Below are 20456 nucleotides of genomic sequence, written 5' to 3'. Positions count from 1 at the left end.
GGGCTGGCCATTGATTTTCTTGATTTTGACAGTATAATAATTAGGGTAATCTGCACTACTAGTTTCTGGGACACTTGAAGGGAGGGGTTGCACTATCACTGGCAATCGAGTTTCATCCTTTTTTCCTCTTTTTGCCAGGCGTATCACCTCTTTCATTAGAGTTAGTTGTGGCTAATGCCTGAAGTCCTGACAGGTACCCAACTGTTTTAGATCGTGTAGTTGGGGGGGTTCTAGAAAGAGTTTTAAAAGTAGGTTGGAAGGGCGACTTTTAAAGGGTTTCAGTGAAAGTTTCTTTCTCAGGTGGTACCCGTAGCGGCTGCTTTTTTCCCGACATTTATTCTGACGAGACACTACAGATTCACGAACTGTTAATCAGTCTTAATTCAAAGTTACTTGACCAATAGTAAATATTCAGTTATGGAACTAGATTATTCACTATGATAAATAATAACTCACGTTGTGTGAAGTGAACAATCCCTCACAATTAAATCCACAAGTTAATTGCGCAATCTAACACAGTACAGTACAAAAGATAATCCGATTAGGTTCATAAGTTAGTTCCTTTTAGTTCAGATACTAAACTCATACTGACAGAATACAGAATAATATTACAGAATAATATTTTACAGAATAATATTTTCTATTATAAAAAGACACATGTTTTTTTCTTTTGTGAAACTTTAAATATAAAGTTTCAAATATAAAGCAGAAATAAATAAACCCTTATTTAGTTATATATGTTGCGATATAAAGCAAAAGATATGTAATCCGTTTATAGAGTTTTCTGTTTTAACCACAGCAATATTCTCCACAACCAGCCACTTATAATCTTATAATCCACCCTCCCCCCCCCCGCGGATGGAATATACATCACCGAAGGGCTGTTTGTGTGATATGCTGAAAATTTCCGCATACATTTTTATTGACTACAACTTGTGAAGCTTCTGGGAGCTTAAAATCTTTTGTTGGTGCTAACTTCTTCATTTTTTTTTTCGAAATGTCTTTTTACGTTAGTGGTAATTCAAGGCTAGTGAAAAGGTTAGGTTTCAAGTGTTTGACAGGTACGAAATTTGGTTCAAATGAAAGTCTTAGAAACCAGGCCTGAAAAGAAAAATATCTAGAAAGATCATGTAAACATCAAATAGACTACAAGAAAATTCACTGAAGAGCCTGATTGGCTTGTTTCTATAAAAATAACAAATTGAGTTATGGTGTCTCGAAAGTTTAAATTTAAAAGTTTAGTTCTTCTTATATCTTTTTATTTTGTTGGAACGAGTGCAAGGGTAATTCTTTTTTACTTTAGAATTTAAAAAGTACTCACAAATGATTAAATTCAGGAAAATCAATAGAAGAGAAAAATATCACTTGGGGCAAAACGAAATTACTAGTAGGCTACTAAACGGTAACAACCTTGTTAAGAAATAAAATAAACATTACACATAAAATGTTCTAGCCCTTTTTTTTATTTCATTCATTTTCAGGATTAGAAGAAAGTTCTGGAAGAATTAACTGTCTGATTGATTTTAAAGCGTTCGAAATATACGAAAACCAAAGGTGGAACCTAAAGCATGGCTTTTCAAATATTCTCCTTCCGACGGATCGCCCTCCCTGGTCTGACATTACAGGTCTAATAAAGCTTGATAAGGTGAAGGTCACTCTGCCATCTACACATTTCAGCTGGGTATGTACTAACGAAATACTTTCTAATAGGTATGTACATTGAAGAAAGGAATAGATTCTGCAAAGATATGGAGTAAAGTAAAAAAAAATCCACTTTTGTTTTTTCCACGAAAGAAAGATGATATTAAGATGTAAAAGATATAAAATTTTCTAAAATATACAGAATGATTGTATACGAAAGTAGGATTCGACCTATTAACTAAGTTTTTTTTTTATTATTGGCCGAAATATAATTTTTAGAGTGAAAGAAGGTCATCTCTCAAAATTAATTTCTAGTGCATACACAATTTGAAAAAATAACTTAATTGAGTGGACACATGAACGCAAAGTACATAAAATACCAGTCTAGTTCTAGTAAAACTTGAACCTACGGTTTGGCCCTAGGTGCAAACTCTACGGATAAATATGGAATCATTGTTTAATAAAGACTTTATACTGATCAATCTAATGCCACACTGACGGGGAGAGATGGAGGGGAACAATACATTTAGGGTACGGAGATAAACACTTTTATGGATGTAATGAAAGTCGAAAAACTTGAGCATGCTTAAAAATCTAAGTCCTTCACTTGTAAAGAACCTTGTGTATCCCTTTAGAATTCTTTATTGGTATAATGGCATTGTCATTAAAATTTACGTGGACATCATTGTAGACTGATGGGTATATATTTTAAAAAGTGGTGTGTTCCAGTATCATATAGCTAGTTTTTAGCGTTGTCAATGCAATGTGTTTATTTCCTCGTCCGAGTTATCATTAAGCTATATCAAAAGACTTTGAAGATAATTTACAGAAATGATTTTCTACTTTTGACCTATAAGATCAGTCTTTTTCAAACTTGCAATTGTCGTTTTCAATTGCGTCATTCAGAACTAATGTTTGAATGTGCATGTAGCCTACTACCTTATTAAAAATACACTTAAAATTAGCTGTTATTGAAAATCTGTCGTAATGTGAATCTGCCTGAAACTAGCACACTTAGAAACATTTCTTCCTTGGCCCTTTATTTTTAAATCCAGTGACCTGGGTATCTCGCTTAAAGTCCTTATAAATATTAGTTTGGCTATGTTTTTTAAAATCTCATCATAGCTTAATCTGGGACATCCTACTTGTGTCTTTACCGCTCAAGGACTAGCTTTCTTTTTCTCACTGAAATTGCTTACCTTCTTCTTATTTGCTTTTTTACTCCCATATCTTGAAAATGGAACTGTAACAGGTAATATTCTGCTTAAGTGCATTTACACTTAAACAAATTATCAAAAGCAAAACGAAAGGTGTTAAATATGGAAAAAGCTTAAAACGTAAGTTAAAAATGTTTCAACTGTTTATACGTTAAAAACCTTGGGTGAGTTTACAGCCTGAATTTGCATCGCAAAAGAGGCTATAAACTTATACTTCTAACCCTTTTCCTACTTGAAAGGTTTGAAGATTCTAACCCTTTTCCTGCTTGTAGGGTTTTTTGTTGACCTATATCAATAAAAAAACGACTTTTCGAGGATCTAGTCAACCTCACAGTCACCAAAAATTAAATAAAAAAAGTATCAAAAAATTGTTAGTGAACATACCGTAATAAAAAACTGGCTATTAAATAGAATAAAGCTTGATGGTATCTACTGTCAAGTTCAAGTTCCATTTATTTCCATAAATTAAGAATAACAAAAACAATATCCCAAAAGGCTCAATGGCCCGTTAATGGAAACGACATAGAATAAATGACTAACATTAAAACTTGGCATAAACAATACTAAAGAATGTCTAATTTTAAATCTATAAGGAAAAGAAGTCAACTCACTGGCAGTCCACACTAAGCAGCGACCCTTCTATCGCGTGACAACAAATCAAAATTTAGAATTTTCCACCTCATTGAGCATCCGACGTCAACAAAACAAAACAACCACCCCCGCCCCCCAAAAAAAAAAAATTAAGTTATAAAACAACTAAAAATTATTTACTATTTACCTTTAACAAGAAACTTTTCTTATTTCTCTAAAAGGAACCAAGTGTTCGTGACTGACGAATCTCAGCAGGAATCAAGTTCCAAGCACGTCCCAAAGTCACGGCCAGACCAAAGTCTGAACGAACCGAGGGAGTACCCGGAATCATCACATCCTCCCAGTTTCAAACTTTATACAAATTTACTTCCTCTACTAGTTTAAGTAGTCCAGAAAAAAAACATGGGAGGTCTCCGTGGAAGAATTGATATGCCAACGAAGATAGAGATATAACATAAATATCTTTAATCTTAAGGAGATCAACAGGAGTGTGTGTAGCCGACTGGAGAACTCTTACCGCTTTCTCATAAAGAATATGAACAGGAGCAAGTACAGAAGGAAATGTAGACATCCACACAGACGAACAGTAACATATATAAGGAAAAATGAGAGAGAAATATAAAAGACGGAGTACAGGAAAAGGAAAAGGAAAGGAGATAAATGATTTAATTTACGGATGATTCCAACTCACCTGTACGGGAAAAAATAAGAAGGTACGACTCTTTTACATTTAAAGCTAGTTGATTTATGTCAAACCAATTGCGTATCTTCTCAGTCACTGCTCGAAGCTTTAGAATAAGGGATGATTCATCCGGAGCTGCACTATCTAGACTAGTGTCATCTCCAAATGCTACCAGTTCTTCTCGACTATCAGATGTGGACGCCGACATAGTCTGAGAGTAACATTTGTGACACAATCCACAGTAAACATGGGTAATTGAGGTGTTAAAAATTCGGTGGAGATCGTTGACATAGATCGGGAAGAGGGTTGGCCCGAGAATAGAACTTTGGGGTACTCCGCATTAAATTGGAACTTGTATGTCTCTGTGTTCAATTGCAATAGATTTGTTAGTGACATATGCAGAGATCCAAGATAAAGGTTGCCCACATACATAAAGCTGAAAAGCTTAACAATGAAAATCTTGTGTGTAAGGCTGTCAAAAGCTTTCTTTAAATCAAGAAAGTGGCTGCAGGAATAAGATTAGAATCTAAAGATCGTCGTATAAACTGAAGAAGTTTATTACAAGCATGTTCTGTAGAATACTTTGCGCGAGACCCAAACTGATGTTGATGGAAAAAAAATTTTGCTTCGAGAAATTGCACCAGACGTTTGAGCATTGTCCTTTCAATTATCTTAGAGAACACTGACAAAAGAGAGATCGGCCTATAGTTCCCAGGATCCTCATGGTCACCTCCTTTAAAGAGAGCTATCACACGTGCCAATTTAAGACTTTGGGGAAATACTCCTAGTTGAAATTACCTATTAATCAAATGGCAAAGTGGGGTGATAATCGATGGAAGGATATGTTCAATTACTTTAGCAGAAATTTTGTCAAAACCTGTTGAAGAATTCTTTAAAGACAAAATATTATTTGTAATTTCCTGCACCGTAACGTCCTCAAAAACCATTGATTTCAAACATGGGGGGCCTAGGAACTGCTTCCAAGTCTGTGACACCGAGCAGTAGGAAACGCTATTAGCAGTTTGTTCCCTATCTCCGCAAAGAATTTGTTCATATGATGTCGTACTTGGCGTTTTTCTGTGATAAGTTGATCGTCTACCATGAGAGACTTAGGGAGACCTTCTAGTTTTCTGTATGGCCGACTAACTTTCTTAATCACTTCCTACGTCCTCTTTATATTTTAACCGCAATCAACAAATCTCTTTTTAAAATATACTGTTTTAGCTCTCCAAATAATTTATTTCAGTATATTAAGGTACAACTTAATTGCTTCTAATTTAGCATCACTTGGTCTGTTTTTGTAATCTTTCCAAAGCTACTGTTTCCTATTTATTGACTTGAGGACTCCAAATGTTAGACAGGGAGCTAAGGGCATTAATCCTTTTGAACGAGGATTGCTTAGAGAAGCTTTTAGACAATAAGACGTTAGTCTCTCCATAATATTGTCATAATAACAGCCGAATATATCGTTATAATTGCCCAAATTAATATTTTCTGGTAATGAAATGTCCCATGCGCTGGAGGGAAAACTTTCCCAGCCATCCCCTGTCGGTACTCCTTCGGACTGCAGCGAACAGGGAATCGTATAAGAAGCTTTGCCATAGTTCAGTCAGAGGAGAAGCCCCGAGTCGGCCTACCCGGCCGGATGGGAGTTAAGTAAGTAAGTAAGTAAGAAATGTCCCATGAAGATGTACTCAGATCTTCTTTCAGTCTATCCAGCTCCACTGGTGAGCAACAGAATCTCGGTGTATCCTGGGGGACTAATCTTTGTGGATTTTGGAGGATTGAAAACAAGGCTGCAACTGACAAATGGTCGGAAGTATCAGAAAGCAGTACTTCGTTCTTAATGGAGTGTAGTGATGAAAAAATATTGTCAATTAATGTTGCTGACTGGTTAGAAATCCTTGTCCGTATGCTTATACAAGGAGCTAATCCATACGAAATTAGTAAAGACAAAAGATCAGAATCCTGTCTAGATGACGGTTCCGCAAGGTCTAGGTTAAAGTCACCCGTCAATACAACTTTGGATTTTTCAGCAAAAAATTTTCCAAGAACATCTCCTAATGTTTCCATAAATTGACTTATAGACCCACTTGGAGAACGATATACTTCGCCTATTATTATCCTTTCCTTAGCGTTGATTGGGACTTCTATAAAAAGTGACTCAAATACCTTTTCATTATCTGTACATGAATCATGTATTAGTACAACCTGAAAATTATTTGGGATATAAAATCCGAGTCCACCTGTATGGGCCGTCTAGCGGTTAAGAAATATCGACATATTTACCGGGAATATCCAAAAGTACCTGATTTTTCTCGCTCAAAAAGGTTTCACAGAGACCGACAATTGCAGGGCACGAATTCCTACATAATTATTAAATATCATCAAACGATGAATTTAGGCCCTAAACGTTTAGATGCACAACTGGGAATGCGTCACCCCACCGAGCTCCGGAGTCCCAAAATCTCAGCTCCTCCACAAACATTATCAATAATACCTCAAAATTATCATAGAAATTCATATTGGGGGCTTTACCAACCGGATTATTTTTAATTTCATTAAAATTAACTCTCCCAAATTCATAATCATTTAATTTTCCTAGTGTTGTGTTAGCGTTAATCCCCAGCAGAGAATCAATCTTAACCATAATTACTTACCGATGCAGGTGGCAGAGAGCCATGCTGTAGTCGCGTGAACACCAGTGATGTCAACCTCTTAATCCGAATTAAAAAGGCTATGACACGAACTTTATTATTTTGCTCTGAAAAAAAAAAAAATAACAAGTAAAATAGCACAGAAAGGTGTAAATACTGAGGATAAAGAAAGACAAATAAAAGGGAAAAATACAAGAAGACAAATAACATTAATGAACAGCTCATTTGAAGATATAATATATTGAGTGGAAGCGAGCACTCACTAATAATCATGAGTCAGAATCGAAATCAGAATTGGCCGAGGGGAAAACTAGGGTAAGCGGGTCGTAGTATGCGTCATCAACCTTGATCCAGTTAGAACTAGAAGTCTTTTTAGATTCTAGCCATAACCTAGTCCGCTTCTGAACCACTTTGGTATGAGACACTTTATCGGAGGCAACTTTACAATTTCTTAAATTATAAGCCGTACTCAAAAGTTCTTTCCGACGTTTATCCAGCTCGAATGGAAGCTTAATACTGGCGCTTTTCCCCGTATTTCTTAGATTGCCAACACAGGCCATAATATTGCCCTTATGTCGAAGATTTAGAACAGATAGAAGAATAGGTTCCGATGCCGGGCGAGAATTTTGTTTCCTGGGACTTAGCCTTGCTTCTAAGTCCATAGATGGCCGTGAACTTAATATCCCTGTAGTTCCGTACCGACATTTCTGACAAAAAATCATTAACGGTTTCTTCAATATTTTCATTTTCCTTGTTAGGAATTCCATGGATAAGAAGATTCTTGCGTTTAACATACAATTCAGCTCTTAAAACCTGGTTTTTAACTGCCACAAGAGCAGATTTCAAGCCAGTGTTCTCTTGTTTAAACGCTGCATTCTCCGTACGAATATTTTCTACCAGTTGCTTTAAGTTCTCCATACGCTCATCGAAATACTTTTTCGTGAGAGACATCGCTGTAATTAATATATCGCTAAATGTACAGTACGCTCGCTTCTTTCCTCGACTCATCAAAATGACATTTCAAAGAAACTTACGAGCTTGGGCCCCTTTCTTCATAAAATACAAATATGAGGGGCCCCGGAATCAACAGTGCAATCATTGATATAAAACTGGATTTCGCAGTTGAGAACTATCACGAAGTAAAAGAGATGTCTTGCCTTGACAAGCGCTAGTTCAGTACTGAACTAGTGCTTAGTGCTAAGCTTAGTAAGCCCTTAGTGCTAGTTACTGTTTTTAATTTTATTTTTTTTTGTTTATTAGCTTATTTATAACTTTCGAATTTTAGATTTCTGATTGGACGATAGACCAAGATCTTTTTTGTGGAACAGATAGTGATGGTTGGCAATATGCTGTCGATTTTCCTGCCAATTATCATTCCCACAAAACCATTTTAGATTTTGTTAGGAGAAGAAAATGGATTAGGAAATGTCAAATTTCAGTTGAGGGACCATGGGAACGCCTAGGATTTTCGACATTAATTGATGTATCAATAAAGGTAAGGTCTGGTAAAAAGTAAGTAGTTTTAGTTATTCAGAAAATGTCCAACCCAAATGAAGATTGTGTTTGGGACTGAGCTGCATTAAAACTTATTTGGTTTTATTAAATGGCTTCGGTTCATAAACACCTGCTAGCAAAAAACTATAGGCTATGCAGGGGTGGGTGCAATGCAGAGCACGGGTGCTCTCCGCTTTCCCCTATAGTGACCAATATTGTCCCTTGATTTGCATCTTATTCGGGTCCCCTCCGCTTCTTTTTCCTTGACATGGATTCCTTCGTACACGTATAACTTTCAGTGGAGTAATTTCTTCAAATGCTTGGGGGGGGGGGCAAATTTGGAGCAAATTTTCCCAAATAAAGTGAAAATGAAAGTGAAAATGAAAAATAACCCATATATTACCATAAAGGCAAAGATTTACTAAAGAAAACTGACCTGTTTCTCTGGATGCTTGAATTATGCAGGCTTTTCTTAGTTTTGACAAGATTTTTGCAGACACTAAATTTCAGCTAGGGGGGGCAAACAGGGGTACGGAGGGTAGTTTAAATAAATGTTATATTGTTGATAAAATTAGATATTATAATGTTAGATTGATTACCCTACAAGAATCGTAAGTTTAATAGGAGTGCTCATCGCAAAACTGAATTCTCAAATTTCACACTAATTTGCTTCAGCTTCTATTGCTAGTATTATCACTATTTATAAAAAGAGATGTCTGGTCACAAACTGGTATTAACGGAGAGCACAGTATTTTTGTGTGGTTCCATCAAGACTCAGCAGATAATAGCCGGATGAAGATCATCTGCTTGCCTACATTTTTTCTATTCTTGAAAATTATCTCCTCCCAATTTGAACTTGGGGGCCCAAACTTTTTTTTGGTTGGCTGGATAAAAATAGTTTCTCTAAGTCTAAATTATGTGATATCCAGAATTAAATTATGGTAATTGTGGTTATGACATAACCATATAGTAGATGTATGTATAACAATCTGCCTTAGATTTCATCCCTTCTCTGTAACCTACTAATTGGGCTAGTCACTAATTTTTTTTTTTTTTTTTGAGAAGATAAGATTTGATAGTAATGGGACCTTTTTTCCTTTTGTTGCTGCTGCTTTGCTTAATCTAATCGGAAAATTTCCGATTATTTTCCGATTGATTTACCTGACCATTTTTTATTTTATTTTTTCCTGAAATTTTGTAAATTAATTTATGAACTATCCTCTACGACCCAATGCAGGTTTTTCGATATTTTTAGAAGAGCTTGTTTTTTAGGGCCTAAAAATGTATCAAACTTCAGCATCAAAAATACCTTTCGTTTAATTAAAGAAAGATCGATAGAGAGACAGAGAACTTATTTTTTTTCTCAAACTGTACCTGCAGTGGTTCACCTCCAGCGATGTGTGACCTGTCGTGTTATTTAAAAAGTTTTTTTAGTAGTAAAATTTAATTTATTTTCTTCTTTAAAACCTTGATAAAACCTATTTAGGATTAGTAATTATGTTCTAGCCAAATTTGTATTTTAGATAACAAATAAATTGTTTTTCACTTTAAGGATATGATCCTTATGTTCCTAACAATAATATCAAAGGGAATAATGGTAATTGCTTTTGTTTTAGCCTGGGAAATATTACGGAGATGAAATTCCAGTTTGGGCAGTCACAACGACCGGTGGTTTAATTTATAGAAAAGGAGTAACGCCATCCTCTCCTTTTGTAAGTTTTTTTATATTTTATATTATATTTTTTGTATATTTACAGGAGTTTGATCAGGAGTTTGATCAATTTTTTTTTATCATTAATGCAATTATTGTTATTTTTTTGTTATGTATTATAAGTTTACCAGAGTGTGAGACTCCGTTCTACACGCCAGTGTACTAGGACAGTAACGAATTGGTAAATAAAAGTGTCCGATGTGCTCTTTTGTTGTGGACATGAGGATATAGTAACAGTACGGATTAAGTGAGGGAGATAAGGATAGGGTTTCTGAAATGAAGAAAAGATCGTACTTGTTGTAGGCAAACTAAATATATCAGAAATGGAACTGTTTTACTGTTGTCTGCCGAATTGTACTGAGACTTGTTTCGTATGCATTTGTAGAAATTTACGCTAGGCTATTTGTTTTTTACCGCTCTCTAGGGCTATATATATAGAGAAAGATTTATTCTAAATAAACAAACAATTTAACATAAGTTACCCTAAGGGGTCACCCCTAAGGGGTGGCAAAAGTACACTAACATAACAAAACAATAAAAAAAAAAAAAAATAACCCATCTATATCACAGTCCCCAAACAGCACGACAAACCTTACACTCTTTAACATTTTCATTAAATTTACTATCATATTCATAATCATCACCCCCAGGAGCCATAAATATTTACCAATATATTTATTTAAAAAAAAAAAAAAAAAAAAAATCATACTTACTAAAAGCATCCCTTTAATTACTATCTTAAACGAAGAAATATCACCTATATTTTTTATATTTTGATCTTGGTTCCAACTTCTGATCCCCCTTTGAAGCAAAGAAAACATCGATCGGGCCGAAACAACCAGCGGAATATTAATCTCCACAGATGACCTAGTATCATAATCGTGGACGGAAGATCTCAGGTTTGCTAAGCTATCAAAACACGGGACGTTTATACCCTTTTGAATCCTAAAAATGAATAGAAATGTGTACAACTCCCGTAATCCAGAAGCTGGCAGTATCTTTACACGCTCATACGCGTTTCATACCGAATACCGGGGTTGTAGGCCCTCTAACAGCCGAACAGCGTTGTTTTGTAGAACCCGTATTGGCCAAACAATAGAAGGAAATTTTCCAAGCCAAACGCTACTACAATACAATATATATGGATGGATAAGGGAATAATAAAGAAGGTGCATAGCAAAAGGAAGGAAAAAATGCTTAAGTTTTCTCATTATACCCAGGTTACGAGACACAGTTTTACAAACATAATGTACATAGCGCATGAATAATAAAACGTCATAAATATAAACCACCAGGTACGTATAAGAAGACACCCTCTTTAAAGCTCCATACTGTGTTACAATATCCTGAATCCATGGATACAAATCTGGTGAACAGGAAAAAATAACAAAATTAATCTTATCCAGATTAATCTTGAACTTATTTACCCTCAACCAAGAGTATAACCTTTCAATAGCATCTTTCATCGATGTCTGAAGTAATTCTTGTGTCTTCGCGGTACTAACAGCAACCGTGTCATCAGCAAATAATGATAACGTCTCATTCCTGGGATTTTTAGCCATATCACTAACATTAAAAAAACAACTTGGGATACAATTAGGCATATCATTAATATACAATAAAAAAAGAATCGGACCAAGAACTGACCCCCGCGGGACACCACTAGCCACTGGGCGGGGTACTGATTTTATGCAAGTCATCTCTACAAACTGGTACCGGTTACTAAGGAAACTCCGTATAAGGTCAAGATCTTTACCTCGGATCCCATAGACCTCGCATTTTTCCAGGAGTAGGCCATGGTCAACTGTATCAAAAGCCTTAAATCCTTCATCTAAAGCTATGTTAATTATACTAGTCAAAAATATCAATGCATCCTCTGTCTTCCTATCTTTTCTGAACCCGAACTGGTTATTATTCAACAAATTAAACGTCTCTAAAAAATGGGTCAACCGATTACTTAAACATTTTTCAATAAGACAAGAAATAACTGGCAAGACTGATATTGGGCAATAATTACCCAAATCATTTCTATCACCACCTTTATAAACCGGTGTCACTCTTGCTTTTTTAAACAATCTGGAAACCTGACGAAAGCAATCATTAATCAGTGATGTCAAAACACCAGATATACAAGGGAAAATACATTTTAGAATTGTTAGGCTCACCATGTCACTACCGGACGAACTATTTTTCATACTGTAGATAATATCCCTTAACTCATCTAATGTAAGCATCTTTAGATGTAATGATACATTTGCAGGAGATGGTAGAGTAGATCCAAAGGGTGGGTTTTCTGGAGACGAGGAAATCATCTCGGCTATTTGTAGGCCTACTGGAGAAAAATGATTTAGAAACTCATTACATATCCCAGTACCATCTGCAATTATAACCTCATTAAAAGTCACTTCAGTTGGTAGAATATTAGACCGCTGACCTATAACATTACGGATTATTTGCCGAGTTTTCAACGGGTTAACTTCAACGTCCTTAAACTTCATACTAAAATATTTTTTTTAGCCTCACAGAGGAGATTATTCAAACCATTACGAAAAGCACGGTATCGCTCTTTATTCTCATCCATAGGTTTTAAAGCTTGTGACTTGAACAGTCTATTTCTTACATTTATTTTTCGAAGAAGATCATGCGTTATCCATGGCTTCCTCCCTTAATGTTTTCGACCTTTCGAATTCTTCACTGCTCCCACTTCCTTAACCTTTTCTAAAAGCTTACTGTAAAAGAGTGAAAATTTAGTATTGACATCACTCTCATTTCCAAACAGAGATACCCAATCAATATGATCCATATTATTTTCTAGTTTCAACATGGTACTATGACCAAAAACTACAACTCTCTTACTTTGTTCAGGAGTTTCTCGCTTAGGGATAGATACCTCAAATTCTGCTAAAACACCAAAGTGGTCAGATTCCACATTTACAACAACTCCTGGCGATCTAAAAGGTACATTGGAAAAATATTATCCAAAAGCTTTGCAGAAGTCCTAGAAACTCTAGTTGGGATGTTAATCGTTGGGAACAGGCCATAACACATACCCAAATTTAATAACTGAGAAGTCACTAAAGACTCCATATCCAGCATGTTAATATTGAAGTCCCCTAGAACGAAACAAGGTTTGTTACTAATTTGTACTTTTGCCAGCTGTTCATGAAAATTTTCAAAAAATTCTTGAATAGAACCAGAAGGAGGCCTGTATACAGTTACTAAATGTGTATCAACATTATTCAATTTAGCTTGTAATACTAGTGCTTCACGCACCATTTCCTTATATTCACTTAGATCATCTCGGACTCTCGCATGGAGATCTTCACGAACATAAGCCGCAAGACCCCCGTGTTGACGTAACTCCCGGTTCCAAGTAAACAAAGTATATCCAGGTATATCTAAAAGAGTAGAATTGTGGTCCCTCAACCAGATCTCCGTCAAAGCAATCACATGGAAAAGATTAAGTTTAGCTAAATTCGCTAAAAAATCAAATGTCGTATTTAGGCCCTGACAATTCAAATGAAAAATCCCAAAATCCTCCGATCCACCATGCCGACACTCAAGATCCTGAAAATCATAACTAAAAACAAATTTAGAATCCTCAGGGGGGTCAGAAGCTGGAACCACAAAGTCCAAACTTCTATTAATACATTCATTAAAATAATTAAAAAAATTTACCTTGTTATTTTCCAAATCAATTATACTACGAGCCCCCAGGGGTAGAACAAGATCTCTAACCACTATCTATTAAAAATCCAAATGGCCTGTGGTGATGAATAGAGCATGTACCAATCACAATTAAAGATAATCTCTCAATTCTCACAACAAAAAATGAAACAAAAATAATCAAAAGAAAAAAATGAAAAAAAAACACAAAAAGAAATAAGGCATAAATTCTAAATAAAGGCAAACGAAGAAAACAATAATTATTAATTACCAAAGAGCACAATAAAATCATACATGGGGGTATCCAATCTTAACTCTAACAGCCAATTAAAATTACTTAACTTAACTTCACAAACTATAAAAACAAATATAATTTTTTCTCAATTAACTACATACAATCAAAACATTCAATTCTGCTTTCTGAATTTGACTACGTCCTCTTTGACTACGGTCTCCATAGTCATGGCTAATAACCGGTCTAACAAGTTCTGTAATTACATCATTCTGAAAATACTTAGCGATCGATCCGTCAGGGCGTTTGAATTGAAAACAAGGTGGGAAAGATTTAGAATCCCATGCATCAAAACCTGCATCTCGTAACTGGGCTCGCTTATTAAATAAAATTTTTCTAGCCCGACGTAACTCAGGGGTAGTATTTTCACTAAGAAACAATTCCTTGAATGGGCCAATATTCTTATTCTTTATTTTTTTTGCACTGCGTAATAGATCAATTTTTGTTTCCTTGTCACTCAGTTCAACTTTGAAAAATTTGGCATCCTTCTTGCACTGAATAGCTTTGAATGGTGGTACTGTAGACTGTTCTAAATCCACTTTAACAATATCCTTGAGCAAAGCCACAGCAACATTTTCACTTTCGCAACCTGCATTCCAAACAATTTTGTTTTTACCCCTCTGTTCAATTTCCAGTTTAATAAGCCTATCCGACATTTCCAAAACTGCATTACCCTGGGCCTTAGCTTCATCAAAATGAACTGATAATTGTGATTTCAAGAATGTGTTCTCATTTGTTAGAACTCCGATTCTACAATCGTGAATAGCAACTTGAGAACACTGGTGTGACTGGGTCACCTCTAATTTGGAAACACGATCGTCCAGTGCTTTTAACTTATCGTTCACCATGTCAAGTTTTCTACCATTTTCTTGGACAGCTTCAAGTAATTTGTTAAAATTCTGTGATAAAGTTTCCACGGTAATCTGGGTGATAGAACTTCCGGTACTAGTAGCTGTAGAATTCAACGGGTTTTCTGAGTCCTCAGCGGGATGATTACGTTTGCGATTACGACCCATACCAATTAAAGTAAACAGACTTCGCCTACTTCAAATAAGATCAATTATTTATTTACCCACTCTGATCTTAACGTGCTGTTCGCTTTGGCCGTTAATTACTGGCACGGCTAAAAATGTAACCAGGACAGGTAGGACTCAATAATGGCTAAATATCAAACTTGGGTGATAGGAACGGCAACAGGGGAATATGGGCTTCGAAAATCCGTGAATTAATTCAACTCCGCCACTGAACACTGATAACAAGCACCCTCGTTTAAACTAGGCTGTTACTCGGGCAAGAGCATAATGATGATTCTAAACATTAAACGAGACTTACTCGCAAGGGGGGTGTTTGACTACCCCCCGAAAATCCAGAAAAACGTGCTGTTTTATAATCCTTTATATTCCAAGTTTTATAATCCAAACGTTGCGCAACTATAATCCTTTTTTCACTCAAGTGTAATTACATATTGCATATATTGATCTTCACAGTACGGGGGCTAGATTCTTACTGATGAAAGAAAGACTGATGAAAGATTTATAATGAAAGAAAGGTTGAGGTGGCTAGGGCAGGTTGTGCGGATGAAGGATGACAGATTGCCGAAGATTGTTCTTTTCGGCCAACCGTCTAGGGCTAAACGGAAAGCAGGTCGTCCTTGTCTGGGGTGGGAGGACGTCATAAAGAAAGATTGAAAGTAAATGGGAACTTCGAAGGAGGGTGAAAAAGGGAGGCTTTGAATAGATTGGGATGGAGGAGGAGCGTACGTAGCTGTGTTGACCTCGGAGGGCTTGGTCCTGCGGTGAGTTGTTAGTAGTAGTAGTATTTGTTTTTGGATATATCAAATTGTATTTACATTATGTTATACCGTATAATACGCTCCAAAACAAAACACTAGCGTGCTATTGCTGGCATGGGATCCCAAATCCTGCCATAATGTGTGATTCTGAGCACAACCTATTTGAGATATTCCCTGCAGGAAAAGATGCTATATTTCTGTTGATTTATTATAACAGTGTTATTTTTTTTTATTTTTTTGCTCATCCAGAGAATCAAGCATGATTTCTTTGTGGGTGGCAAACACCATAGCTCTTTGCACACGGTTGAGATGAGGTATTTGCCTAACTTCCCTATGAATTGATTGGTGGTGAATTAGGTCGTATTGGCTGATCAGATCCACGCCGTCCAGTCGAAGCCTAATTTATTTCCGATTTTTAATATTATTTACTGACATTTGGAGTTTGAGCTCATACTATGTGGACTCTGAAGTCCAGATGCCAATTTTTTATATTTTTATCTTTAATACTTTATCTTCCCCTAAGAAAAAAGCTTCCCTTTCGTTTGTTTCTGCCATTATGGCGTTAAGCAATGCTGTATCCTGTCACCTCTTCTCTTCGTCCTAGTTGTTGGCTATACCTAGGCTATAAACATATAAATGGGCATGGAATATGAATTAAATGTAATGTTCTCAATGACGTCGACTTTGCTGACGATATTGGGCTTGTAGAAGCCGAAAAGCAAAAGCTTTAGGAATCCCTGAAAAGTCTCGAATAAAATTGAACAGTTCGGATTACACATTAACGCTCCAAATACTAAAGCTATGTCAAGTAGCAGTTCATCCATAAGAATCCAACTAGGACGTGAAGACATCAAACATGTGACAGACTTCAAAATACTTAGGAAGTACAATAACATCCAGTGATGACTCTGGAAAAGAACTACGCACCAGAATAGCCCTAGCCAACGCAGTATTTCAGAGACTTACCGCCTTACCATCTTTGACAAAAATTGTCTTTTCTTGATCCTAAGGATCAACTAGAGAGACTGTGTCAGCAATGATGGGATTCTTGCCCGCACTGGCCCGTTGTGAGACAATAAAGATGGTAATACCTTGTACATATCCTCGGCCAGATCATAGCCTTCCAAATTTGCTGCTCCACTGGTAAGTGGAAGGCACCCATCACTGAGGAAGACCAAAGAACATGCTCCATAGGAGATATGAATATGACTGGAAGATCCCTTCAGGCGAGTCTCATCCCAGAGTGGGAGGATATCTACATAGCGGCCCGCCCACTTGAAGGAAGATCAGAGGCTTCTCACTGAAGCCATATGTGCCTCTTGAGGCACTGGAGGAACTATGGGTTAAGGTGAAGTCTCTATTTTTTTTTAGGGGGGGGGGGGAGGATTTTGCACTTTAACTTTTAAACTTTTTCGCATGCTGACCAAAGGTCTGCGTTGCACAGGTACCGATCTCCTGATTCAATGCCTTCAGCCGGGAGTGCAATGCGTGGTTGGGGGCAAATCATCCAATTTGCACTTTCCGAAACTAAAATTTCTTTAAAAAATTATTTATATTTTTCAAACGCGACTATCATTATAGTTTGTTATAATGTTTATTTCCCATGTTTGTTTGTTTTGTTTTTTTTGCTAATCAGTGTTTAGATCAATAATGTGATTATTATTGTTATGATTATCTTCAGGTCTTTTGCATTTATATAGTGAAGTTTTTATGACTAGTATTGCTTTTATTTCCAGGGCACTGAGTGGGAGTCTGTTTCAACAGAACACCCTGTAATTAGTGTTTCTGCTGGTTTACAAACTGAAGTTTGGTGTGTTTCAAAAGATGGTTCGCCAATGATACGGTCAGGAATAAACAGTTCATTCCCCATGGGTAAGTCAAAAATCCGAATTTATTTCAAATGCTTTATTAAACTCAAACATGTCACTCGAGAAGTCTTCCCGATAAATACCCAGAGATGAAAAGGGGGGTGCCCAGTTACTCCTGTTCGGGCTGCTATCTACTGTAAAATAGCTATACTCTACGGAATTAATATGGTTCACTCCAGTCAGGGATATTAAGGAACCTAGCAAAAAGGTTCTCTACGAACGAGCAGCCACTTTACCTCGGTTAAGTTAATGTAAAATTAAAAAAAAAGAAAGCTATTGTATAATCCTTGACGTCCATCGATTACTTCGCGTATGCATAAATATGTAAACATGGGTCCTAATTGTAGTCAAAGATCCTAAGTGGAGGTTAGGATAAATTAAGCTGGATCAAAAACTAAAGATTTGAGCCTATCCAAAACTCTTTCATTCAACTTAAGATCGTTCTGACTCATCAACTTTGTCTTTGTTCTATGATTTCAATCCTTACTATCCCTAGGAAGAGATTTCGAATATGATCCCAGTTGAATATGAGGTGAGGAGCCCAACTTTCCAGAACCTTCTTTGTACTGATGCCATTCCCTAAGAAGCTTTTAGGCCGAGAAATCCGAAAATTGTCGTCTAATAATCACTTTTCATGCCCTTCCCACACAGAAGTAATCTCCAGGAAGAACTTAAAGGGGGGGAAAAGATTATCGTTTTGTTTGGGAGGATAGATTGTGATCGCGACAATCGGCCTATCATTGTTGATACTAGCGCATTAGATCTTGTTTTAAAAATAGCTTATATTTCCCGTGAACTGTCCGAATCGGCCTCAAACACTGTTTAGGATTTTTCGTTCTCCTTTCACTTTGCTCTCTAAAAAGAAAGATCTGAAACTCTTTTATCGTAAGATGTCAAAAGGGACTTACAAATCCTTTTTTAATAGGAAGATACTGGTTGTACATTGAGAAGCCAAAAGATTTTGCTTTGTCGAAAGTTTCGGTTGGTCTTAATGCAGTTTGGGCGTTGGACGTGAATTTCAACCTTTACTTCCGAAGAGAGGTGACTTCGCAATATCCTGAGGGAACAACATGGGAACTTGTTAGTGAGAATGTTATAGATTTTTCTGTTGGGCAAAACAATCAGGTAACATTTATATGTTCCATTTTTCTTGTGTCCTAAAACTGATTAATCTATGAGGGCTATCTATCTAATGACCTGTCTTATGCACGTGTATCTATTTCTCGGTATTTATCTGTGTCCTATCTACCTATCTATCTGTCCAACGACCGAGAGTCCCTAGAGTATGTCTCAAAACCCAAGATTATTTGTGGTTCTTAGTATTGAGTTAGTTAATGGGACAAGCTTATGTTTCAACTTCTCATTATTTTTGCAAAATTAGTAATTTTCTATCAATGTGTTTTTACAATATTTTTTTATTAGTTTGGGCTGCCCTAGTTTTAAGGTAGGGTTTCTTTTAACTATGGGTAAAGGATTCAGAACGTGTTGAATTCATCCAAGAAAAAATGGAAAGAATCTAAAAGGAAGATAAATTTTTAATAGATTTAACGATAAAGTACGGCGCTTTGAATGAAGCACATTATTATTCAGTCTAGCCACAGTTTAGCACTTTAAATGCAAATGATTTTTCAGGAGATGAAATACTATCAACTTTTCTGCATCGACGATTTGAAACCCATATTAAAAAGGGAAAGTCTGCATTGAACTGTTCGTTTTTCCACCCAGTAACGGTATCTACGACTCTTTGAAGATTATTTTAAGCTAGTTTTATAGAAGAATAAAGTCAGGAACAGGATATGACTCAAAATAAGTTTGAGTTTCAACTTGCTATGCCCCCCCCCCCCAAAAAAAAAAATACCCCCGTGGAAAATAAGGCTTTCCAAATTTGAGAATTTTATTTGAGTTTTATTTATTTAGTTTCCGTAGGGGGATGGAATTTTGGTACTTGTGTGTTATACGCCACTCACTCAAGTTTACGCTGTGTAAAATTCGAGAACACACCAGTTTGTTTTTAGTCTCTTCGTTACTTTCGAAATAAATTTGCGCTATAGATTTGCACATTAGGGGGGGGGAGGGGGGTAAGCATAACGGGTCTGCATGCAAAATGTATTTGGTACAGTTATTCTGCATATTAGATGGATAGACAGATAAGTGTATTTTAAAGCCCAATATATGGTCATGAATACAGCAAAATAACATAAATGAATATAGTGAAAGGGGGGGGGGGGGGGTTTAACCCCCCAAAAATGCACCCCCACGAAAAATACCCCCCCCCCCTCCCCTCCTTCGGAAAGTAACCCCGTGGAAAATACCCCCTACTTGGAAAATACCCTCCCCCTGTGGAAAATAAGGTTTCTAAATTTGAAACTTTTATTTGAGTTTTTTTTTATAGTTTTAGTCAGTTTTTTTTTATAGTTGAAGTCAGAAAATAATTCTTTCAAGGAGGCAGACTTGTGCCTCTATAAAGAGGCGACCCACCACAATGTTAAGTGATTTCCGGTCCTAGCGGTCGCAAGACAGCGGTAATCGCATTTTGTAGCCAAAGCTCAAACTAAGAAACGTGCAAAATTTCACCCCCCTCCGACTTTATCTTCATGGGTAAAGTGGGCCAGACGTTTTGACTCTCCGACCACAACCCCCCTTTAACGTTGTCCGATTTGGTTGAAATTTAGAGGTTAAGCTTTCCTAGGGCCCGGGAGCTTATCCTCGAAATTTCAGCTCAATCCGATCACTCCTTCCCTGTTTTCCAAAAACCAAATATAGCCACTTAAAGTTCAAAAAAAATTTTTTTAGCCACGCCTACAGGCCACAGTTGGCAACTGATCCGGGTAAATGAGGACTCATT

The 20456-nt window shown here is 36.5% G+C and overlaps 1 protein-coding gene across 1 annotated transcript in view; it reads left to right on the top strand.

Moving 5' to 3' along the window:
- The window catches only part of Pex23 (tectonin beta-propeller repeat-containing peroxin 23), a 112016-nt gene that overhangs the window by 81359 nt on the left and 10201 nt on the right, over positions 1–20456 (top strand). Inside the window, exons 16-20 of the mRNA XM_089096602.1 lie at positions 1482–1681; positions 8074–8283; positions 9899–9994; positions 17480–17615; positions 18537–18736. Of these exons, the coding sequence (XP_088952728.1) occupies positions 1482–1681; positions 8074–8283; positions 9899–9994; positions 17480–17615; positions 18537–18736 (842 nt within the window). The remainder of the gene's footprint in view (positions 1–1481; positions 1682–8073; positions 8284–9898; positions 9995–17479; positions 17616–18536; positions 18737–20456) is intronic.

Source organism: Artemia sp. Qi Xiang Cuo, chromosome 11 (assembly GCF_049724085.1).
Source record: "Artemia sp. Qi Xiang Cuo chromosome 11, ASM4972408v1, whole genome shotgun sequence".
Lineage (NCBI taxonomy): Eukaryota > Metazoa > Arthropoda > Branchiopoda > Anostraca > Artemiidae > Artemia > Artemia sp. Qi Xiang Cuo.
This window is presented reverse-complemented; position numbering and strand designations above follow the sequence as displayed.